Here is a 25,469-nt window from a genome sequence, read left to right on the forward strand (position 1 = left end):
GCCAGGAAAAATGTGAGGGATACGTTGTAGTTTGCAACAATGTCTATGGGTTCGTGTGATGTAAGCTATAGAAAAGTACTTGATAGGGGCGCCTGGGTGGCGCAGTCGGTTGAGCGTCCGACTTCGGCCAGGTCACGATCTCGCGGTCTGTGATTTCGAGCCCCGCGTCGGGCTCTGGGCTGATGGCTCAGAGCCTGGAGCCTGTTTCTGATTCTGTGTCTCCCTCTCTCTCTGCCCCTCCCCCGTTCATGCTCTGTCTCTCTCTGTCCCAAAAATAAATAAATGTTAAAAAAAAAAAAAAAAAAAAGAAAAGAAAAGTACTTGATAACTTACAAAACAGTATTTTTTTAAAAAGCATGATGTCCAGTTAGTGGTGGAAACTGGCCCGAGACCCCTCAGAAATAATAATAATAAATGAATATAAAAGATCTACAACAATCAAGACTGATGACTGGTCATCAATAAAGGACACATTTCTGGAATATATGGAGAGACTCAATGGAGGAATGGTGTCTGTGGAAGAAGGACGGAGTTGCAGGACCAACTAAGATGGGAACCAATCAGCCCTGCAGACTGAGCCCTGAGGCTCAAGCCTCAGCAACACCAGCCACAATGGCAAGTGAAGCGATAAAATTGGGGGGTTAAATGAAAGTCTATGCAGGGAACAGCTGGTCTCTCCCTGTATTCCCCCCAACAACCAGAGGGATTCAAGCATTAAAAGGTCCCCAGGGAAAAAGCCTGCCAGGCAGTAAGTCCTGGGATACATACAAAACTCCCCAGTTGCTTTTTAGTGATACAGATAACCGAAGGTTACTAGGCATTTAAAAAGAATCTCCACCATAAAAGTTGGTCACAGGTAAACAAACAGGAAGGGGGGGTAACAATGATGTTTTAAAAATATTTTTAAAAATTTAAAACCTTGTTTTAGTTCCTACAGAAATACTAAACCTATTAGATCAAACCCTCAACTGGTTTCCTTGGGGGGGGGGGTGGGAAGGGTGTGTTACATTTATAAAAATAAAAATAATCAGTTATGAAAAAGGAAAATTTGAGAATAAAGAACTCTTGGAAATTAAGTATTTGTGGCCTCAAATCTAAAATGCAACAGAAGGGTTTGTAGGCAAAAAAAAAAAAAAAAAAAAATCTTTCAGAAAGTAGGAAAATACACAAAGATATCAAAATCTGACAGGACCAAAAAAGATTTGGAGAATCCAGGAGGTCTAACAACTTATCAACAAAAGCTTTAGGAAGAGAGAAACACAGAAGAGAGATGGTAGAACAAAATCAAAGAAATAATGTAAGACAATTTCAAAGAGCTAAAGGGTAGGAGTCTTTCTCTAGAGAAATGCTACCTCAAAGATCTTTCTGTGATGATGGAGATGTTCTGTACTTTCGCTGTCCAAATGAAATGTGGCTAGTGGAAATAAGAAACAATATTTTATCTCATTTCAATTATTTTTAAAATAAAATGCACGATCTTAGGCAGAACGTTAAAGATGACTTTAACGTCACATTAGGTTCAAAAGATTCAATCATAATGATAGGTAAATAAGAATTGGCCTTAATTTCCAAAACCGTGGTACATTTATTTCTGGGTTTTGTTATTGTTTTTCTTAAAAGAAGGGTATACTGAAATGAATGTGACTTTGTAGCACAGTGTATTAAAATCAATTTAGTTCTAAATAAAGAAAAATACCATTTGAAGCAGCTCATAGGCAGGGGCACTTGCAATTTGCAAATAGTAGTTTTCCCACCGAGCAATATTATTTTCCTACATCCAAACACAAGGTAATAGAGGAGATACTAGAATGAATGCAGTATTATATCTAAGAGAGAAATGTCAGATTCACTGCTGTGACATTTTGAGCTACCCTGAATCTATCTGGCTCTCGTTTACTCTTCTTGAATGTGAAACAGCCCAGCTCCATTAGAGACCACAAAGCCTCTTACAATGAGAAAACGTCAGTTTGGGTAGGAAAGAAATAGTACACGGAAGTTTGCCCTCAAGCTCCTAACTATTTGCATTCTCTCTGAAGAATCATAATTATCATAATTAAATAAATTTCCCAGCTTTAAAACACAGGTAGTGCCAGAGAATCTTTGTTTTATTTTTAAAGAACATTGAGAAATGAAGTACATTCCTTATAGTTAATTTTCTGGTATCTGAGATCTCTAAATTAAATCATTTGAACAGTCGAACATTTAGCAGCTGGAACTAGACAGCTTTTAAGAATGAAGAATTCTAAAATGAACCATCAACCCCCCAGCCTCCCAGCCAGAAAGGAAAACTTTACACATCTGAAGACCTCTTTGGTCCCAGGAATATAATTTGGTTTCCCCCAATCTCCACCTCCATATCTACTTCACGTCAACTGCCATCACTTCTTGGTTTGCAGGAAGAAACCTTACTTGAGGCACAAAGAGCTGAGCAGTGTGAAACAGCGTAGGGCTGGGAGTCCGGAGTCTCAGCTCCACTGTGATTAGTAAAACTGTGTTAAGCTGCAAGTCTCTCAACATCTTGGTGCCTCAGGCTCCTTTAAAAAGGAGGAGTGAGAATAAATGATCTTCAAGGCCTCGACTACCTCCAAAGTTCTCGGTTTTTTAAAAGAGGCTTCAATAAATCAAAGTCTTTGTCAATGAGAATATATTTAAACTCTGTTTTATTAAAATATCCAAATATGGGAAGGGAGTAGAGGGAAAGTGCGAATAGCAATACAGAGAAATATATGGGGGTAGTAGAAATGTCCAGTGTGTAGATAATGGTTATGTTTTCATGGATATCTTCCATGACCAAAACCAATATATTGTACAATTTGAATATTAATTTCAATAAAGTAGTAAAAAATTTTAAGTTAATGCTAAAAAAAATAAATAAAAAATAAAATAAAATATCCAAATATAATCCATTAACAACTTTAACAATCATCAACAATTTGCTGTATCTGCTAAAATAATTCAACTATGATACAAACCTATTTAAGTCATCTAAATTCAAAACCTATACAGCATGCTGACTACAATAAAATGCGTTTCAGACAATGAGTTTAAAATTTCAGGATTTTTCTTCCCACAGAGGGAAATTTCTATGAAATTTACACTGAAAGACAAGGGCCTGCAACTATAAATTTCAGAAGGTAATAAATTTCAGAAGAAGATCCCTCTATGCAAAAGAAAGCTATTTCCAACAGAGAATGCCCTTTGTATTTCTACCTATACTTCAGCACTATGGACCCCTAAGCTGTTTAAAAGTATCAACTATACTTTTCTTCCCTTGTTTCCTGACCATGTTTTGTTTCCTGTTACTTTACACAGTTCTCACTTTCTTTCACAAAGAGACTATTCCTTCCACATCTGTCTCCTGCCAATCAGATTGTCCCTTTCCTTTTAGACAGCAGCCCATCAGTGTTTGACTCTCCAGTTTCATTTTGGAGTCCCCGGGTCTAAAATCATTTCATTATTTATTGCTTAACAGCTCATTTTACTCTGTGAGAGATCCTTACTTCTAGGTTCAGTACCGACTCCACGCATGTTTGTGTGTTTATAAATATTCATTATGTTGCTAAACATACGCTCATTTTCCAAGAAATCAAGGGCTGTCTTTCTAAATATCAAAATAGAATACTAAAATTTCAAAAGCCATTTCAGGAAAAACTAATTGACTAAGTTCATATTTGTTAAAGATGGGTTGTCAGTGTAAGTAAAAAATTCATCATCTGCTTACCATTACCGTTGTCTTATAAAGTATACCTCTGATGTATGAGGTTACCAAGCCATTTTACATGTATACGTATAAATAAGGAACTGGGGGAAAAGTCAGAAACTAAGTTAATTAGGGCTCTATTTATAATTATACTATCAAATCTAATCACTAAGGAAGAGCTAAATGCTCTACTAGAAATTCCAAGTCTCATTAACTATGGTGCCAGAAATTTTCATTAAAATAGAACACCTCATTTAAATGATTAGCTTTGACACTTTGAGCATGAACGGAGGTGCAATTTATTAATCTGTTGATCACGATCTCCGTTATGTGCATCAGATGGTTTATTAGATACCATACATCAACCATCCCTCTGCGAAGACCACCTGGCTGTACAACGTAAGTCACAAGCTATCCTCACCCTCTTCTAAAGTAGGACAGGCAGAACATGTCAAGCAGCCAAGAATATACTCTTCAAGTTACACTCGTACAATACTTTGCATCCAAGAAGGGAGCTTGGGGGCGTGGGGTAATTAGACAAGACTCAAATCAAAACTACCAACTAACTTCAAAACTAGAGTCCTTTGAAGGGAAAAACGAAAACTAACAGATGAGTCCAAAGTGTCTTTGTTCAAAAACCAACACGTAAGACCTATTTCAAAGCAGATTCACCACAGAGGCATCTCTAAGATGCCGTCAGCAAGTGCTGCTTTGCTGAAAGCCCCTCAAGATGAGTGACTTACGGGCACCCACTCCCCCTGGAAGGCCATCGCCACAACACCACCGCTGCGACACAAGAACGTGCAGCTTCAAATTCTGAGGCTTTTCCAGTGGAGCTTTTAAAAAAGAATTTGCCGTGTATTACTCATAAGCACTTTTAATCAAACTGTTTTACGGTGAAATACATCTCAAATGCCAAAGGCTTTGTTCTGTACTAACTAGTGTCAGAATTGCTGGCTCTATGGTAACGTTTTTAACGTGGTGAAACTATGCCCACTTCAGAAGAATGAGGATTTGTCTCTCAAGATAAAATAACTGGAAAATATAATGGGAAAAGAAGGCCCCATTCAGAACAGAAAAAAACAAGGGAAAAATCAACGTAAGAGGAAATTTAACCAGTAATAAAGCTGCTACAGAATTTTACAGAGGGACATTCAGACAATAAAAAAGGAAGGGAGGGAGAGAGGCGGGGGTGGGGGGGGGGGAGAATTAAAACATTTGCACCAATAAAAGATCGTACCGGTTCCTAAATGAGAGGTTTAAAATATTGGTAAAGACAAAGTTTCTCCCAATTTAAGGTATATGTTTGATGTAATTAAAAAAAAACAAACAAGGGGCGCCTGGGTGGCGCAGTCGGTTAAGCGTCCGACTTCAGCCAGGTCACGATCTCCGCGGTCCGGGAGTTCGAGCCCCGCGTCAGGCTCTGGGCTGATGGCTTAGAGCCTGGAGCCTGTTTCCGATTCTGTGTCTCCCTCTCTCTCTGCCCCTCCCCCGTTCATGCTCTGTCTCTCTCTGTCCCAAAAATAAATAAACGTTGAAAAAAAAAAAATTTAAAAAAAAAAAAAAAAAAAAAAAAAACAAACAAGAAAGGCTTTTCTTTGGGAGTGGGGGACGGTGTGGGAGGGGGAAGAGTTCACAAAAGTATTCTAAACTTATAGTAGAAAAACCCAATGACTTTTTCCCTCGACCTCTACAAGGAGAAAAAAAGCAGTAAGGAAGACTTTATACTATCAAATTAGAATACTACAAAGGCCTCAAAAATTAAAACAGTGCAATTCTGGTACAGCAACTATACAGACAGAGGAGGAGAAAAATAGAAAGTCTGGAAACAGATCCAAGTTTACACCAAAGAACAGCATCTCACTCAGAAGTTAAATTATAAAGTTGTCATACAAAGTGGAAAATCTCATACAGAAAAAATTACCCGTGAAAAATTGCGAATCATGCCAAAATTACCAGAAACTGAGCCCTCGGAAGCTCTGAGGCCAAGAATTAACTTCTACTGTTTCTCTTCACGCTTCCTCTCTCCCCACTCCCGCAGCAGTCATTGGAATGCAAGTATGAGACAGTGCTGCTGTAAAGAATTTAGCATTTTCGTAAGAAAGCTACTATTCTGTGTGGTGATAATGCAATAATTTAGTGAGTATGAAGGCAACTGGCTAAATATTTAGAGAAAAATTACATCATAATCCCAAGCTTACCCTGAAATTTAAAATCCAATTGGAGCAACTGGTCGATCTATTTCCAATCAGGAACGGTCCGTAATGTGGCCCAGGGCAAGGATGGCACCTGTGCCATCAGTTCCCCTCCTTGCCCCGTCATCAAAAAGAACTAGAAGTGGAAGGAGGGTGCTGGCACCACGGCCAGACCACAGTGCCCCGGCCTCATCCCAGCAGCTGAGGGCCAGGGCTTCTGCTACATTTAAGGTAGGGTAAGGAAAACCCATGGACTTACACCTTAAACAGCTTAAGTAGCTGAACATACTCTGAACATGTTAAGTAGCAAAAAATGTTATGCCTTAAACAGCTTAAGTAGCTGAACATACTCTGAACATGTTAAGTAGCAAAAAATGTTACAGAATAGGATCAAGATCCCATTTAGGCGCCGTGACTGGTGGAAAGAAAGGTCTGATGGGGTGATATAACTGAGCACAGCAATTCGGGGCGGGGGGGGGGGGCTGGGGGTGGGGGGTGGGGAACGGTTTCAAGTTTTCCCAACAAGTAATCAACCAAATGTTCCTATTTAAGAATGCTATAAAACCACATGTTCATCTCTATAGAGGCAAGTGTTGCAGTAGCTATCTTTGTATCGTGAAATTAGAAATAATTTCTCTAACTGCTACATTTTCCATGCTGACGGTGTACTTCATTTGTCAAAAGGAAACCAAAATTATAAAAAAAGAAAATACTAATGAAACAATATGAAAAACCATCTCTGTTCAAGTTAACTGTTAAGCTAACACCTAGATGTTTTCACCTCACATAAGATTAATCTACCAAGGTTTCTCACAATAAAAGAATTCATAATACGGAAGGAAACAAGACATTTTTCTGTATTGTTAATGTTAAAGAAACTATTTTAAAAGGCTGGAAAGAAACGGCAAACACAAACTATTCATTCTATGAGATGATTCATATAAAAATTATTTTGTACCACATAATGCACAAACACTATTATCCCAATGCACTGAAAATGTCAAATCTGCAATGCGGTAAAAACAAGATTTTCCTTGTCGAGGTATTTTTTCCGTGTCGCAAGACAGTCATCATTAGTGAATCTCGTGCATCGAGATAAAGGTGACTAAAAGTTTCTGCAAGAGTAATTTCATTCTAAGGACCCACTGACAATCGAGGGCACTTACACACAGCTTAACAGTACTGTCAAACATTAAGAGCTTGAAGGTGCAAAGAATTTAAATTCCAAGACCTAGGGATATTTAAAGGACATGAATCACTATTTGGAACTATTTAGTAAAGTATAACTCTTCACAGAAGCTGGTAAAACCTTCGGCACACTGGTCTGTCCACATGTTATGAACTCATGTGGCAGGTTAAATCAAAAACATCACAAGAGGTATCAGTAAAGACAGTGGAGTCCATCGCTCCACAAACGCAATGAAAATACTGCCAAAAACTCTCACCATCAGCTTTCTTGAAATTCGGGAGACTAACGCCTACAGCAACCAGGGGAGCATTTCATCAAGAAAAAGAGGGAAAATTCAGCAAGGATAGTGAGCTCTGCAGTATTTTAACTTACTCTATCTAGTCCCAACACCCTCCTCTCTCGGGCTCGGTGGCTCAGTGAAGACAGGATCCTGCATTTCCAGCACCGGCACCAGAGGGAGCAGAACAGGCCCCGTTCTCAAAGAACTGTAATTATTTGTTGTGACCTGTCTGGTAGTCCCAGGAAGAGTGGCTCAAAAACAAACAAACAAAAACACCTGCCTTATCTTGTCTAATTCAGAACTTAACCAGTAATAATAAGGCCGTATCGAAAACATTCGAAGGCAAATGTTTTTTAGTCATTGCTACCTGAACCAAACAGCAGACTAACCAAAAGCTTTGGAGGCAAGTCTGAGAAATGAGATGCTTTGCGAAATAAGGGCTTTGAGGAGCCACTGCGGGCTGATCCGGAAGTTGTGCGGCAGCAGGAAGTGAGGGCTAAGGCAGAGATGTCAACTGCCTGGCTGAGCACGGAAGGGGTGCCCAAAAGCACAAAAACTGAGCCTCTGAAAAAACCGGGCCATGGTTTTGGTCCCATGCGTTTAAGGAAATCTCCATGCAATGATTAGCTGACCATTAAGCTAACAACATAAAGACTTCAGAGGTGACACATCACAACCACAGACTTTAAAAAATTAATTCAGCATTTTACAATTAGTTTAAAATTATTTTTTAGCTGATCAGAAAAGTCACTAAACAAATGACAACAAAATAAAAAAGCAAAAGGATGAGAAAAGAGATTCCATGCAAACCGTAGTGAAGAGAGAGCTCTGGTGGCTAAACAAAGATCAGGGAAAAGAAAAAAAATATTTGAAGACAGCAACTGTTATGAGAGAAAAAGAACATTATATAATGGTGAAAAGGTCAATCTGTCAAGAAGATGTAACAATTATAAACATACATAAACCTAACAGCAAAGCCCCAAAGTGCATGAAGCATAAACTGAAGAGTCAGAAGATTCAACATTAATAGTCGAGAGATTTCATTCAATACCCTACCTTCACTAAGGGATATAAAACCTAGACAGAGATCTAAAGGAAACCAAAAATTTGAACAACATATAAACCAAATAGACCTAACACTCCACCCAACAAGAACAAAGTATTCATTCTTCTCCAGTGCACTTGAAACATTCTCGAGAAAAGACCAATGTTAGGTGGCAAAACAAATCTGAGTAAATTTTAACAGATTAAAATTATACAAAGTATATTCTCTAACCACGATAGAATGGCATTAGAAATCAAAAACAAGGAAATTTTAAAAACTCACCCTAGATACACTTGCTTTTCTCTAATTTGCCAAATATTCACCTTAAACGTCATACTAGGGGTTCTGGCCAGGGCAATTAGGCAAGAAAAAGAAATAAAAGGTATCCAGGGGCACCCGGGTGGCTCTGTCGGTCGAGCGACTCTTGGTTTCAGCCTGGGTCACGATCTCGAAGTTTGTGAGTTCAAGCCCAACACCGAACAGAATCCCCTGCTTGGGATTTCTACCCACCCCCCCCCACGCCCTCCCCTGCCGCCTCTCCCCAGCTTCTTCCCTCCTTCTCTCCCCCCACCCCCGCCCTCTCTCTCAAAAAATAAACACACACACACACACACACACACACACACACACACACACACAGATTTTTCAAAGGCATCCAGATTGGAAAGGAGGAACAAAAATATATTTGTAGATGGCATTTTCTTCTATATAAAAAACCGCAAGGTATCCACAAAAAATCTATTAGAGCCAATTAAGAGTTCAGTAAACTTGCAGATATATAATCACTATATTACTAACTGTATTTCTACACACTATTAATAAACAATCCAAAAATGAATTAAGAAAACAATTCCATTTACAACAGCAGGAAAAAGAATAAAATACCTTCAGGACAAATTCAACAAAAGAAGTGTGAGACTTATACCTGGAAAACTATAAAATGCTGTTGAAGAAAAATTTCAAAGGACCTACACAAAAAGAAAGATATCCCATGTTCAGGGCCAGAGGGCTTAATACTGTTAAGATAACAATACTTAACAATACCCAAATTAATCTGATTTAAAGCAATCCCTTTTAAAATCCCAGCTGACATTTTTTTTTTTTTGCAGAAATTGACAAACTGATCCTAAATTTCATATGGAAATTCAGAGACCTAGAGGAGCCAAAACAATCTTGAAAAAGAAAAACAAAGTACAAAACTCACTACAAAGATACAGTGTATACAAGACAGTGTGGTAGAGACATAGACCGTAATGAATAGAATTGAAAGCCTACAAGTAATCCCATACATCTATGGTCAATTGATTTTTGACAAGGTTGCCAAGACCATTCAATGGAGAAAGAAGTCTTTTCAACAAATGGTACTGAGAAAACTGGATAACCACATGCAAAATAATGAATTTGACATCGCTGCATGTAATACACAAAAATTAACTCAAAATGGATCAAAGAACTCAATGTAAAAATTAAAGCTCTTAAACTAGGATAAGTAGATATAAATCTCCATGACTTTGGATTAGACAACAGTTTCTGAGGTAGGACATCAAAAGCACAGTAACAGGAACAACAACAACAACAAAGAACAGGAAAATCGGACTTTTTCCAAATTAAATTGAAATTCCAATTTCATGCATCAAAGATACTATTAAAGTAAAAAGACACAGAAGGAGAAAATATGGCAAATCATATATGTGAAAGGAATCTAGTACCCAGAATATATGTAAACACTTTTTTAAAGTTTATTTATTTTGAGAGAGAGAGAGAGAGAGAGAGAGACAGAGAGGGCACAAGTGGGGGAGGGGCAGAGAGAGGGAGGGAGAGAATCCCAAGCAGGCCCTACCCTGTCAGAGTAGAGCCTGACCCAGGGCTCAATCCCGTGAACTGTGAGATCATGACCTGAGCTGAAATGAAGAGCTGGACGCTTAACTGACTGAGCCACCCAAGGACCCCCAGAAAATATTTAAAAACTCTTACAGCTCCACAACAAAAAGGTAACCAACCATGTTTCAAACTAGGCAAAGGATCTGAATGGACACTTCTCCAAAGAAGATACACAAATGGCCAATAACCACATGAAGCGATGCTCAACATCGTTAGTCATTAGAGAAATGCATGGCAAAACTACAAAGAGATGCCACTATATACCCACTAAAAGGCTATTTATATTTTTTTTAACAAAGGAGATACTGGAACCCTCATACAACAGTACTGGGAATGTAAAATAGTACAAGGCACTGGGGTAAACAGTTTAGCAGCTCCTCAAAAAGTCAAACCTAGAGTTACTAGAATGATCCAGGAATGCCAGGTACATAACTAACCAAGAGAACAAAAAATATGCTTTCACGCGAAAACTTGTTTGGCAGAATTATTCATAATAGCAAAATAAAAGGACACAACCCAAATGTCCACCAGTTGAGGAAGAAATCAACAAATTGTGGCATAGCCATGCGATGGAATATTACTCAGCCATAAAAAGGAATGAAATACTGACACATGCTACAAAGTGCATGCACTTCGAAAACATTACACTAACAGAAAGAAGCCAGGCCACATTCACTATGATTCCATTTATATGAAATGTCTCCACGGAGGCAGAAAGTAGATTAGTAGTTACTAGAGACTGGAGGCATGAGGCGAGTAGGGAGCAACTACTTAATGGTTATGGGGGGGTCTCTTAGGGTGACAACAATGTGCTGGAACTGGAGAGTGGGGGTGGTTACATGATATTGTACATATGTTAGAATCTACTAAATTGTAGTTTAAAATGATTAAAAAAGAATTTTTTGTTATATGAATTTTATCAGAAATAAATACAGGGGTGCCTGGGTGGCTCAGTCGGTTAAGCATCCGACTTCAGCTCAGGTCATATCTCAGGGTTCGTTGAGTTTGAGCCCCACATCCAGCTCTGTGCTGACAGCACGGAGCCTGCTTGGGATTCTCTCCCTCCCTCTCTTTCTGACCCTTCTCCACTCTCTCTCTCTTCCAAAATAAACTTAAAAAAAAAAGAGAGAAATACATACGTAAGTACATAAAACATCACGTAACTGAAAATGACATTACTGCACAGTTGTTAAGCCTTTCCATTACATTTTGAAATAATGTCAGATATGTGTCAATTCTTTAAAGGTATGGTTCCAAATTTCTAGATCCTCACAATACATATATACAGATACCAATTCATCTTATGCTTATAATTTATATTAGGAACCTGAGATAGCAATTAAGTTGTTTTCATCAAAATAATTATATGAGACAAGCCAATCAATGTATACTGGAACGATCTGAACAAATGACGTCCAAAACTCTACAAATAAGATATAGAACCATGCCTATGAAACTGGACTTTATAATCAGCATATACAGCAGAAAATTGGCAAAACATCTGAATTAATTTCAAAGCCCTTAGAAGTCACCAAGGATGGGGCGCCTGGGTGGCTCAGTCGGTTGAGCGTCCGACTTCGGCTCAGGTCATGATCTCGCGGTTCCTGAGTTTGAGCCCCGCGTCAGGCTCTGTGCTGACAGCTCGGAGCCAGGAGCCTGCTTCGGATTCTGTGTCTCCTTCTCTCTCTGCCCCTCCCCTGCTCCCACTCTGTCTCTGTCTCTCTCTCAAAAATAAACATTAAAAAAAATTAAAAGAAAATCACTGAGGAACTGCCAAAATGAAGCTATTGTCAAAAAAATATGTTTTCAGATATTAAAATAGGAAATGTTTATCCTGTTTTAATAAAAAGACATCTGTGATTGATAATGACCACAACCAGCTTTATAAATTCTTACCTTTAATCCCCACAAGCTTAAAGAGAACAGCTAGACAACGTTTTTATAGTCTACACCAATGGTACCATTTTGTAAGTTTCATAACCCGGAATTACTAAGATTTTCGTATCAGTGAAGGTCCGCAGAGATTCTTTTTGGAGATACCTGAGTATCTGAAGACAAAAACCCAGTTTGCCATAAAATGTTCAGCGCTGCAGAGTCAATCCTGTACTACACGCACAGCCCAGTGACACCCGGGAACGAGCACTGCCACGGGTCAACCGCCCCCACCCACGAAAGCACCAGGAAGGGTGACAAGAGACAGCACAGCGCTAGGAATTCACCGCTGGCTGCAAAAGCCATCATCTATGGAAAGCTTAATCAACAAATTCATAACTGACACACGTAACGTAAGTGAAAAGATGAATCACTGGAAACCATTTCCCCAGATTAGACAGAACAAAGCTGCTTGAAGGAAGGGCCTCCTCGGGTCAGTCAGGTGTGAAATGTTCCGAAACAGCAGTAACAGGCTCTAAGGGCATGTTTCAACAATAACGGACATTCTACAAAGCCTGAAATAGCACATAAGAGGGGAAATTAAAAATACATTCCAGGAAAAGATTATCTTTAATGAGTACTAAATTCACGAAGATCTGTCCACCGCTCTCATCAAATCAATAAATACTAGCATTTTCCACAAACATTTAATCCCAAAAGCAAAAAAAGGAAAAGAAAGACATTTACCTCTTCTAAGCTAGGGAGCGAAGAAGAAGATACTGTTCGAGATGACAGTGGGTGAAATGGCTCTTGACCAATAGCGTGTTGATGATTCTGTATTTGTACAAAAGGGTTCTGCGGTGGTCTGTGAGGCAAGGGAGGTAGGCCGTAGGGAAAACCCGGCCCCATTAGGTGACTCTGTTGTAAGTTAGCAAAAGTCCACGCTCCGTCAGGCGCCAGGTATTTCAAGGGAGGAGGGGCAAGGTGTTCGGATGGCAATGAGAACGGTGAGCTGAAGAGCTGGGGCGGCAGGCGCTGCGGAAATGCTGGGTTGTTGGCTACTTCGATGTCTCTGCTACTGTCATTAAAGTTAGAAAAGTGGCCACTGTGGTCCGTGCTGGACGGGGGAGGCGGGGCTGCTGGCGGGCTCCTGCTCTGAACTTGTCTATATTGCAAAAGTCTTGATTGAGGTGGTGGCATTTCAGCCAGTTCCCGTGTTTCACTTTGATCACGATTAGACAGTTCTCTGATTAAGTCTTGAAACCTACATAAAGACGATGAGATACGAGGACAAGAAAACAAAGGAAAAGCTCCATCACATCGAGGAGAGCTTAGTCAACTACATGGGTTAATTTTTACAGACAAAAATGAGAATACTTCATTAGAACTCACGGTAATTCATCTCAAAGGTGAGCATTAACACTCAACAGATGTGGAATCGAAGACACTAAATATGCCCCAAGTATCTGATTTCTTTCTTTTCCCTTGGCATTAAAACCAACTGTCCTGTCTCTACGTGTCTTCGATAACTGGCAGTTATAAAAGGTCACCCCCCCCCCGGGGGGGGCCTGGTGGCTCAGTCGGTTAAGTGTCCGACTTGAGCTCAGGTCGTGATCTCAGGGTTCGTGGGTTCGAGCCCCGCATCAGGCTCTATGCTGACAGCTCGGAGCCTGGAGCCTGGAGCCTGCTTCAGATTCTGTGTCTTCCTCTCTCTCTCTCTGCCCCTCCCCTGCTCACACTCTGTCAATCTCTCTCTCAAAAAGTAGATAAACATTAAAAAAAAAAAAAAATTTTTTTTTTTTTTTTAAAAAAGGTCACCATAATGGTGGACCTTTTATTCAGAGGGATTAGGAAACACTTCGTTGCATCCACATGACACTGGCCATAAAAACAAGTTTAGAAGGAGGACTGAACCTGCATCAAGGTCCGTAGTTCAAAGCAGATAGAATTCTGTGCGGCTAGGAAAATAAACTGATGATAAATTTATAAACTTTGGGGCGCCTGGGTGGCGCAGTCGGTTAAGCGTCCGACTTCAGCCAGGTCACGATCTCGCGGCCCGTGAGTTCGAGCCCCGCGTCAGGCTCTTGGCTGATGGCTCAGAGCCTGGAGCCTGTTTCCGATTCTGTGTCTCCCTCTCTCTCTGCCCCTCCCCAATTCATGCTCTGTCTCTCTCTGTCCCAAAAAATAAATAAACGTTGAAAAAAAAAAATTAAAAAAAAAAAAAATTTATAAACTTTAACTTTCCACCTAATTTACTTCTGTATCCATTCATTTCTTGCATTACTACTGAGTACGAAAAGGTGCTCACAGTGATGGTACATTTCTTTTTCAGGAGAGCCACAAAGCATGGGGCCACATTAATTTTCAATCCCCAACACAGTCCCCACCCAGATGTGCACTTCTAAATGGATTCTCTCTAGCGTCTTCTAAAGTTACTTCTAAATGGATTCTCTAGATTGTAGAGTCAATCCTAGCACCGTGTAGCACGTGCCTAGAGGGCCAGCATCCAATTTCTTTGGGACGATACCGCAACTTGAGGCTAAAAGGGCGGTATCCAAGAGAGAAGGCTGCGTGGGGGAAGGGGAGCGGTCCCGGTGCGAGGCTATTCGTATTCCGCAGAAATACCTGGAGTCTGCGGTTTCTGCTTCGTCCTCCGCGCCGCTAGGGAGCTTCCAGTCTGCTCTCACTGGCGGCTGAGGAAGATGCTGGAGGTGAGGATGTGGATGGTGGTGAGGGTACGGAATACTGCCCTGACTGAGATAGGCGTGATGCTCATTCCACTGCTGGAGCCGCACCTGCTGCTGCCTCAGTGTTTCCAGAGCTACACTCCCATGCATACGATCTGCAAGATATTTGGGAAAAGATTCAGTTTTCACGCATCTGGGGTTTCAAGTTAACTCTTTCCAACAGTCTCTGCAACCAGATTTTCTTCACAAAAACAAAGAAATGCCTACGCTTTGGGTTTTGGAGAAGGCAAATGTCTTCTAAATTTGCCAGTAACTAAAGTTACGGTAACGGTGGTGATGACTGTTCCTACGTCATCCTGTAAAGTGGCACCAACGGGACGCTTAACATTACAGAGCATTTGGAACAAGATTCTGACTGTTACGCTAAGTGACTGATGTCTGCTGCCATCACTTGAAGAAATGAATCGATCCTGACCCAAAAGAACACTGCACAGTACATGTCGATTTAAGGAAATAATCTCTGAATTTGTCACACCCAGCAGTGACAGGAGAACTTACCTAAAGCCTCCCCGATTGGCAATCCCGGGGGAGTCTCATCAGTGAAGTTATTCAGATGGGAAGGAAGGAGGGGGCCGGGCTGGGCGATGGCCCGAAGAGGGCTGTGGCCTTCCTGCAGCATGGGAGGGGGCTGCTGCTCAGGAATCACAGCCTCTGCAGGAGGGGACTGGGGCCGGTGAGAGACCGCACTATTAAAGAAAGCGCTGTTGGGCCCTGCCTGATAGGCAGGGGAAAGTTGAGGAGGTGGCTGCTGAGTCAGCTGATTCAACGGATTCTGTGGCGGGACTACCTGATTTGGTTGGGGCGGCAACTGATTTGGTTGTTCAGGCAAATTATTCTGCTGCTGATTTAACAAGGCGTGCTGCTGCGGAATTGGAAATGGTGGTCTGGGTAGCTGGGGAAGGGGATGAAAATGACGATTGGGGATTGCATACTGTGCGTGGGGAGCAGGGAGAGGAAGATTTATATGTCTCGGGTTGAGATTATCTTTGCGATGAAATTTGGTATTGGGATAAACAACACCAGGACGCGACTCAGGACTTCTGTTCTGTGGATTTGATTCCAAATCAATCTAGAAAAAAATAAGAAGTCTTTCTTAACTGTGGACGATCTGGGTCCTGTGGCTCTCCACCTGTTCCCACCCCTAGCACATCTGAAGGATATGATACATTCTTATCAGTAACAGCCAATGCTACGTGCCCAATCACTTTCTGATAATCAAATGAGGGAATAAACATTTTTTAGACCAGGAAAGAAGAAATCGAAAAACCCGTGTTATATTTGAGTCATAAGAAGACATATTGCCATTTTATTAACACATCCACTTTAATTCCTTTAAAAGCATGATTTTTAATTTCACACTTTCTTCCTCAGAAAGACAACCATTGATTTCCTTCTGATATAAATCACTATAATGTGTCCTTTCCTACCAATTTTATTGTTTTTATACATCTCTTTCTTCAAACATATCTATATTAATCTAAAAATACTTGTCTCAATTTAAACAACTTTGAAGTGGACAAATAAATACTTTATCACCTTTGTATAACCAGTTTCGTTGTCAATTTTTGCCATTAGGTATTGGTATTTCTTCTGTCAACAAACATTTACTGAGAACCTACCAAGGGTAGTGCCGGAGATTAAAGGACAGTGAGAAGACGGAGTCTGTACCCTCAAGAGCTTACAGCAAGGGCTGGCAAACTACGGTTCCCAGGCCATTTCCAGCCCACCAAACTTTGACAAATAGTTTTCCTGGAACACAGCCACCCTCATTCGTTTACGTATTGTCTACGGCTGCTTTCTGACCACAGTGGCAGAGTTGAGAGACTCCAACACAAACCATATGGCCCATTAAGCCTGAAGATTTACCATCTGACCTCTGACCTTTTGCATAAAAGGTCTGCTTAGAGGAGGCTTCGAGTCCAGCGGAAGACACAAACAAGGAAACATAAATTTAGGTGCTGTAAAAGGATGTGATAGAAGGTCCTAGTGCCTGACAAAATTAAAGGTGGCTTCACAGAGGCTGGGACATTTGAATTGAGTCTGGCACAAAGATCTGGGATTTTCCAGTGAGGGAAGGACATTCTAAGTAAACGTAACAGCCTAACCAAGGAGAGACAGGCGGGGAGAGGAGAAAGAGTAAGGCAGATTTGAGGAGCAGGAGAAGTTCTGTGTACATACAGCTACAACATCACTTGTTTATATGTTCGTTTTCCCCTTCTTGACATCAGATAACACTGCGAGAGCCCAATTATACAAGACCCAGAATGATTCAATACTGAGTATAAACATTTTTAATCCTGTAAACTGTGGTAAGCTACCGAAGGTTTGTAAACTATGGAGTGCTGTCATCCTTCTGCAACCTATGTTTGATCACAAATGGTGACAATGTGAAAAATGAAATACAACGTGGAAAGAAGCTATTTTTCTTTCCCCTCTCTGTCAAAACACTCAATAAGCCGCTTCGGTACATCAATCTCCTGTTAAGTTTCAATGTGGAAATAGTCACGGAGTACTGCAAAGTACTCGCCTCACCAAAGGCTCTCAAGCTACACACAGAACTGACCACTCTTGAGAACCCAGAACAAACAGCCTGTTCCTGAATTGAAGCCGTGGGACTCCTGGCGACCAAGCTGTTGCAACAATGTTTGTTTGCAATGTACCAATCGGGCCTCAAGTGCCTTTTCACCTCTAATCGCCAGTTTAAATGGATTGCCACTTGAATCTGGCCAGTAATGTCCCGAAGATTACTGGGCGTTTATAAATCATCTATAAAATGAATGAGAAGAATGACACCTCCCTCCCAGTCTCCCAGCAGCTGCAACACCTGCTCTTCAAATGTCCCAGAACCTGTTACCCAAAACGGCATTACAAATATGGGCAGTTGTCATTAACTGTCTAAATCATTCGACTTTATCTGCAAAATAAAAGTTTCAGAACCTGATAAAGGCTCTTTATAAACAAACACGGTCCCCCATGAATCTGCATCTTTTCGAGACTGATGTCACATTCAGCTGGGATATACTTTTTTCCATAAGACACTGTTGATATTCACACACAGATCGCATGAGGGAGGCCGTGATTAGATGTCAAGGTTGTTTGTGGACAAGCTGCCTCCTTCACTTCTGACTTTGACATGGACAGGAAGCTAGGCCAGTCATAGGAGCCTAATCAACAGAGTGCTACTCTTTGACACTACAGTGGGCTAAGCAGGATAGAGGGAGCCGGAGAATACTATTATCAGAATGAGATCATCCCACGTCACTCTCCTCTTCATACTGAGGCACTGAATCAAGGACAGCCAGGAAATGGTTTTCCGCGAGGCCCCAGGACAAAGCATCAGAGTGGAAAGAAATGAAACGTGTCTATTAGGTTGCCTAGTTCCTGGACAGGGAAAGAACAAAAGAGAAATTTAAAAACAACGAGAGATGCTTCACTATCTCAGCTTCGGTTGCTCCCATAGCACCCAAGGCTCTTGCGGACGTTTTGTCCTGTGCTGCCTGTGACTGCACGGGCTGCCACGGCATCGTAGCGTGTCATTTGTTCCCTCTCGCACCCCTTTCCAAACACACAGAACTCCTATTTGCACTGCAGCTCCCTCCAGACTCAATCAGGAAGTTCCACTGGCGGCCTCATTTGCACTCCTCCAGTTGGTAGTAAGTCCTTTCAGTTGTAGAAATCGTGAGTCAGAGCTGCTTATGGAACATAAGTCACTGAGTACAGAGAACAGTTGCTTAAAGCAAGCTGAGGTTGGGAATACAGATTTGGAAGTCATTATCATGCAGCAGAGATTTAAAACGATGGAACTGACCTAGTTTGTACTAAGAAATCATAGAATGCTGAGAGGTGTAGGACAGTGACAGAACCCTGGGAAACCCCAACATTAGGACGAGGGACAGATGGGAAGGGGGGGGGGACACGAACTCATAAAAGAGGCAGGTCACGTTAGACAGGGTTGTGAAAAGTAGAAATGTGGGGCAAAGAAACCAGAAGAACAAGATGGTCAAGAAAAATGAAGTCGAAAATAGAGCCAAATACCAGAGAAAAGACAAGTCAGACTACAACTGAAGTGTGTTCGTAAAATCTGCTCACTTGAAGTGCAACGGTTTTCAGTGAATGTCAAAGTCGAATACGAGGCTGCATTGGTTCAGGGCCAAATAAGAGATGAGGTGGAAAGGTGAACTTGGGGAAACTATAAAGGAGATGAGGGTTAAAAAGAAAGTGTCTTTAAAAAAAACGGTCGATTAGTCAATTTATTTACTGGCTGAGAAGGAAGAACTAGCAGCTGGAAAGAATTTAAAGAATTTAAAGATGACTGAGGAGAACGGACTAGGCCTACGAGGTGACCAGAAGAGGAGAAAGTAGTCTCAAAGGAAACTCCTTCTCTTCTACCAGACTCTTATGTGGTAATAAGAAAACAGGGTTGTTAAAGGAGAAAGGGGTAAGTCTGAGGTCTTAAGTCAACAGGGTGAAATCCTGATGTGGCAACTCTAAAGCAAGGTCATCTCCTGATCATAAGGATAACTGTAGGTGGAAGGTATCAGGCAGGAGAAGAGCTGCTGAGAAATCGGGCAAAAGGAGCTAGGTACATGTAACAAAAGGCAGAGGAGCCCCCTGGGTTCCCTGAGATTAGAAAATATTAATTTCCACTGGCACTAATTCAACCAATGATTTGATTTTCCCTAACTGGTCCACAACCACAGAAGCAAATAAAGGAGATGAACGGGTGAATTAAGAGTTCAGCATTAGTTACGAAATGAATAAATCATGGGGATAAAAGGCACAGCACAGAGAATACAGTCAATGGTATTGTAATAGCCTTGTATGGTGGAAGATAGTAACGGCACTGTGATAAGCATAGAACAGACAGACTCATTGAATCACTATGTTGTATACCTGAAATTAATGTAACATTGTGTGCCAACTACACTTCGATCTTGAAAAAAAGTTAAGGACTTATACAGTAGATGTGATGAGAGAACAAGGTGAGCGACATAAGGAAGTTAAGTCTTCCCTATTCACGAGAACAGTTCTTTCCATTCTGAGATGATTTTCGATGACACGTCTATAAATGTGTCTCACTTACTACTTTATCATACAAAGATTCTAAATTCAAGTCTATCACTGACCAACAATTTGAGAAAAGTATATGGATAAAGCAAACAATAGCCAAAGAAAAGGTGAAGGGGATAACACGACCCAACAGGTCCCCATGAAACAATAAGCATAAAAGATATATATAAAAAGAGAAAATTTTCTTTAAAACATCAACATTCCAAGGTGATCAATCAGACTAAAATCCATTAGGACAATGCATTCACTACATGTAAGCAGCATACCTGTTTGGATTCCATAGGCTTTTTCTCTGGTGTTCGAATCTTACTAATTTCAGGTCCAGGATTATTTGTATCACTTTTACCTAAGAAAATATTTTTAAATTCTTATAAATTGTCTCCAATGGATGTTACATTTCCAATGACTAACCATTATTAGAGCAGAATAATTTGAACATTTTTCATCTATTGTATCAATTTATATTACTGCTGGGGTTTTGTTTTTACTAAAGTTTGAGGGTTGTAGTTTCCCTGCAAGAAAGAAAATTTATAATTAAAGCAAACCTCATTATCAATAAAAAAGATTTATAAAGGAATAACCTTAAAACATGAAATAATTTCAAAGATAATTGCCCATTCTCCAGGAATTTGTAGCCTCGTTTTTCCTAAACCAGTCACAGAAAAGGTACTGAAATTCTTACTACTTATAAAGGCTCAATGTTTTGGCCATTTACAAATATAATTAAGCAAAAATGCAAATAATATATCAATCCAAATTAATCAAGAAATCTAAACTGAATAAAGATATTCTGAAAGGGGTGTACTTATACTCCTTAAAAGTAATAGATAGCAAACTAAATGTAAGTGAATGAGGAATAGCAAAGGAAACAAAATTAAAGTGTTTTTAAAAATCACAATTATAACAGAATTAAAAGATGCTATTTCACACATGTGAAAGGATTTTAATCTATTAGAATTAACTGCTGGATATTTTAAATTCCTTGAAAAAAATCCTTGATTTGGGTTCTTGTTTGAAAACACTCTTTTAGGAAAGCCACTGGAACTCTCTCTGTAAAATGAATTCTCATGCCAAAATAGCCTTACTACTAAACTTCAAGAAATGAAAACTACAATGTCTGAAGATGAAAAATACACTAGGTAGAACTAACAGATTAGACACTGCAGTATGAAAACTTAATGAATTGGAGGCATAGCAATAGAAATTACACAAAATGAAATGCAAAAAGAACAAAAGAATTTAAAAAAGGAAGTGCATCCATCAACTGTGGGAAAAATTAAATCAGCCTAATATTTGGGTTGTTGGAATTCCTGAAGAGAGGAGAGGCAAGACATAAAAATATCTTAAGAAATAAAGGTCAAAAGTTTCCAAACTTGATGAAAACTATAAAACCACACAGATCCAAGAAGCTCAACAAACTTCAAACACCAGAGGCATGAAGACAACTACACCAAAGAACAGCATAATCAATCTACTAAAACCAGCAAAAAAGAAACTCATAAAAGCAGTCAGACGGGGGGAAAAAGGCACATTACATATAGAAAAAACAAAGACAGGATGACATCAGATTTCTCACTAGAAATAATGCAAGCAAGAAAACAGGAGAGTAACATCATTAAAATGCTTAAAGATAAAAATTGTCAACCTTGAATTCTATACCTTGCAAAAATATCTTCTTTCAAAAATGAAAGTGAAACAAAAATATATTCAGGCATACAGATGCTGAAATAATTCATCACCAGTAGATCTACACTATGAGGAATGTTAGAACTTCTTCAGGCAGAAGGAAAATTGTATCAGATGGAAACATGAATATACAGAAAGAAATAAAGACTACCAGAAATGCTACCTACATGGATAGATCAAAAAATTATTTTTCTTATTATTTAAAACTCTTTTTTATTTATTTATTTTGAAAGAGACAGAGTGCGAGCAGGGGAGGGGCAGAAAAAGAGGGAGAATCACAAGCAGGTTCCACGAAGTCAGTGACGAGCCCATACAGGGCTCAAACTCACAAAACCATGAGATCATGACCTGAACCGAAATCGAGTGTCAGACGCTTAACTGACAGAGCCATCCAGATGCCCCTAAACCTCTTTAAAAAATTATTTGGTTGTGTAAATAATAACAATGTTTGGCCTTATATGTAAAAGTAATATGTATGGCAATAATATCATAAAGGCCAGAAGAGGATAAATTGAAATACTGTAAGGTTCTTTGTACATGAAATGGTAAAATATAAATTGGAAAGGAGTCTGTGATAAAGATATATACTATAAACTCTAAAGCAAACACTAAAATAATAAAGAGTTATAGCTAATAATCAAAAAAGGAGATAAACTGGAATCATAAAAAATATTCAACGAATCCAAAAGAAGATAGGAAAAAAAGGCAAGGGGAAACAAAAGAAGATTGGACAAATTCAAAATAGATAGCAAGATGATAAAATCAAGCCTAATTTATATAATTAATTATAAATGCTCTAAACACCTCAATGAAAAGGCAGAGATTGTCACACTGGATTAAAAAAAACATCAAGGGGTGCCTGGGTGGCTCATTTGACTCTTGATTTCCATCCAACTCTTGATTTTGGTTCAGGTCATGATCTCACAGTTTGTGGGATCGAGCCCCACGTCGAGCTCCGTGCTGGCAGCACAGAGCCTGCTTAGGATATATTCTCTCCCTCTCTCCCTCTCTCCCTCCCTCTCTCTCTCTCTCTCTCTCTCTGCCTCCCACGCCCCCCGCTGGCTCTCTCAAAATAAATAAACTTTAAAAAAAATCAAGAGCCAACCATATGCCATCTAAAGGAAATGTGCTTTAGGGTCGCCTGGGTGGCTCAGTCGGTTGAGTGTCTGACTTCAGTTCAGGTCGTGATCTCACGGTTCATGGGTTCGAGCCCTGCGTCAGGCTCTGTGCTGACAGCTCAGGGCCTGGAGCCCGCTTTGGATGCTGTGTCTACATCTCTCTCTCTACCCCTCCCCCTTCCTCCCTCCCTCCTTCTCTCTCTCTTTCTCTCAAATAAACAAACAAAAATTTAGAAAGAAATGCACTTTAAATATAAAGACACAAATCAAGGAACCTGGGTGGCTCAGTTGGTTAAGCATCCAACTTCATCTTGGGTCATGATCTCACAGTTCAAAAGTTCATGCCCCGCATCGCGCTCTTGTGCTGACAGCTTGGAGCCTGGAGCCTGCTTTGGATTCTGTGTCTCCCTATCTACCCCTCTCCCTACCCCCACCTCAAAAATAAACAAACATTTTAAAAAATTTTTTTAAATAAATAAATATAAAGACACAAAAAGATTAAAAGTAATAGATCAAAAAGGAAAGAAAAAGGTCAAAACAGATATACCATGCTACCACTAGTCAAAATACAGTTAAAGTGGTTACATTAGATATTAACAAAGTAGACCTCTGAGCAAAGACTATATTACCAGGGATAAAGAATGTCATTCAAAAAAAGACAGCAGAGTTAATTAATCAAAAGCACATAATCCTAAATGTTTATATTCCTAATAAGAGAACTTCAAAATTAACCAAGCAAAATTTAAAGGAAAAATAGACAAATACCAATTGTACTTGGAGATTTCAATATTCTCCTCCCAATACATATTTCTTTAAAAGAAGACAGAAAATCGGCAAGAATATAGTACACGTGAACAATTCTATCAATCAACCTAACCTAAGTAACATTTATAGAGTACTCCATTCTTCTCAAGTGCACATGGAACATTCACAAAGATACACCATATCCTGGACTGTAAAACAAATCTCAGGAAGTTCAAAAGAAAAGAGTTTGAGTCCTACAAAATACGTTTTCTTGCCACAGTGGAATCAAAGTAGAAATCCACAACATAAAAATTCTTAGAAAATCCTCAATAACTGGAAACTAAAACTCACCTTTCTAAATATTCCATGGATCCAATTTCAAGTGAAATTAGCAAGTGTACTTAAGGGGTGCCTAGGTGGCCCAGTCGGTTAAGTGTTTGACTCTTGGCTTCAGCTCAGATCATGATCACAGTTTGTGGGTTCGAGGCCTGCACTGGGCTCTGCACTGACAGCATGAAGCCGGCTCAGGATTCTCTCTCCCTCTCTTTGCCCCTCCCTGGCTCTCTTTCTCTCTCTCTCACAGAAACATAAGTAAATAAACTTTAAAAAAAAAAAAAAAGTGTACTCAACTGAATGAAACAAAAATACATCAGAATGTGTGGCATGCACTACTGAGGAGGAAAATCATAAAACTAAGTAAGAGAAACTGAGAAATAGGGTATCTGGGTGGCTCAGTCGGTTGAGCCTGCAACTCTTGGTTTCAGCTCAGGTCATGATCTCAGAGTTCATGGGTTCAAGCCCCGCACAGGGCTCTGTGCTGACAGCATGGAGCCTGCTTGGGATTTCTTTCTTTCTCTCTCAAAAACTAAACAAACATTAAAAACAATTTTTTTGAAGTGTGTCCTTAAAACAAAAAGAAACTGAGAGAGATATCCTGTTCATATAACAGAAGACTCAATATTGTTGTCAATCCTCCCCACATCGGCCTGTAGATTCAACACAATCCCAATCAAAATCCCAGCAGGATTTTTTGTAGAAACGGACAAGCTGATTGTAAAATGCATGTGGAAAATGCAAAGGACTTGGAATAGACAGTTTTGAAAAAGAAAAACAACCTTGTACTCGTAGTACCTGACATCTAGACTTTCATGAAGCTACAGGAATCAAGACAGCACATTTGGCACACACATGAACGTGTGCATCAACAGAACAGAACACAGACTTCATGTATGTGGTCAACTGATTTTCAACAAAGGTACCGAGTTAGCTTAATGCAGGAAGGACAGTGTTTTCAAGAAATAGTGCTAAAACAAATGAACATACATAAGCAAAAAGAAAACAAAAACATCCTTACCTCATAACACATATAAAACTTAACTCAAAAAGGACCTAATGTGAGAGCTAAAAACACGACACTCCTGGGGAAAAAAAACACAGATCCTTGTGATCTTGGATCAGACAAAAATTTCGCCAACACCAAAAACATGGCTCAAAAAAGAAAAAAAAAAAAAAAAGGATAAACTGAATTTTATCAAAAGTAGAAACTTCTAGGGGCACCGTAAGCACCTGACTTCAACTCAGGTCATGATCTCACAGTTCAAGTGCCAGGTTGGGCTGTGTGCTGACAGCTCAAAGTCTGGAGTCTGCTTCAGATTCTGTGATCCCTCTCTCTCTCTCTCAAAAACAAACATTACAAAAGAGAGACAGAGAGAGAGAGAGAGAGAGAGAGAGAGAAAGAGAGAGAGAGGGGGAGGGCAGATGACCCAATGAAAAGATATTCAACATTATTAATCATTAGGAACATGCAAACTAACACCACAATCAGAATCTATCAGATACCTCCTAGCAAAGGTAAAAGTAAAAAGACTAACAATACTAAGTGTTGATGACAATGTGCAACAGCTAGAGATCTCATACATTACTAGCTGATGAGAAAAACGCA

General features: G+C 39.9%; 1 protein-coding gene across 7 annotated transcripts in view; it reads right to left on the minus strand.

Moving 5' to 3' along the window:
* HELZ (helicase with zinc finger) overlaps positions 1–25,469 on the minus strand; it is a 155,229-nt gene that overhangs the window by 13,913 nt on the left and 115,847 nt on the right. For all 7 annotated transcript variants that reach the window (XM_047081555.1, XM_047081556.1, XM_047081552.1 and 4 more), the window contains 4 exons: positions 20,246–20,325; positions 15,408–15,978; positions 14,788–15,004; positions 12,910–13,426 (listed from right to left, as the gene is read on the minus strand). In XM_047081555.1, the coding sequence (XP_046937511.1) occupies positions 12,910–13,426; positions 14,788–15,004; positions 15,408–15,978; positions 20,246–20,325 (1,385 nt within the window). The remainder of the gene's footprint in view (positions 1–12,909; positions 13,427–14,787; positions 15,005–15,407; positions 15,979–20,245; positions 20,326–25,469) is intronic.

This window comes from Lynx rufus, unplaced genomic scaffold, assembly GCF_022079265.1.
Source record: "Lynx rufus isolate CCGP_SWC_20201006 ecotype Redwood Valley unplaced genomic scaffold, mLynRuf1.p SCAF_18, whole genome shotgun sequence".
Taxonomy (NCBI): Eukaryota; Metazoa; Chordata; class Mammalia; order Carnivora; family Felidae; genus Lynx; species Lynx rufus.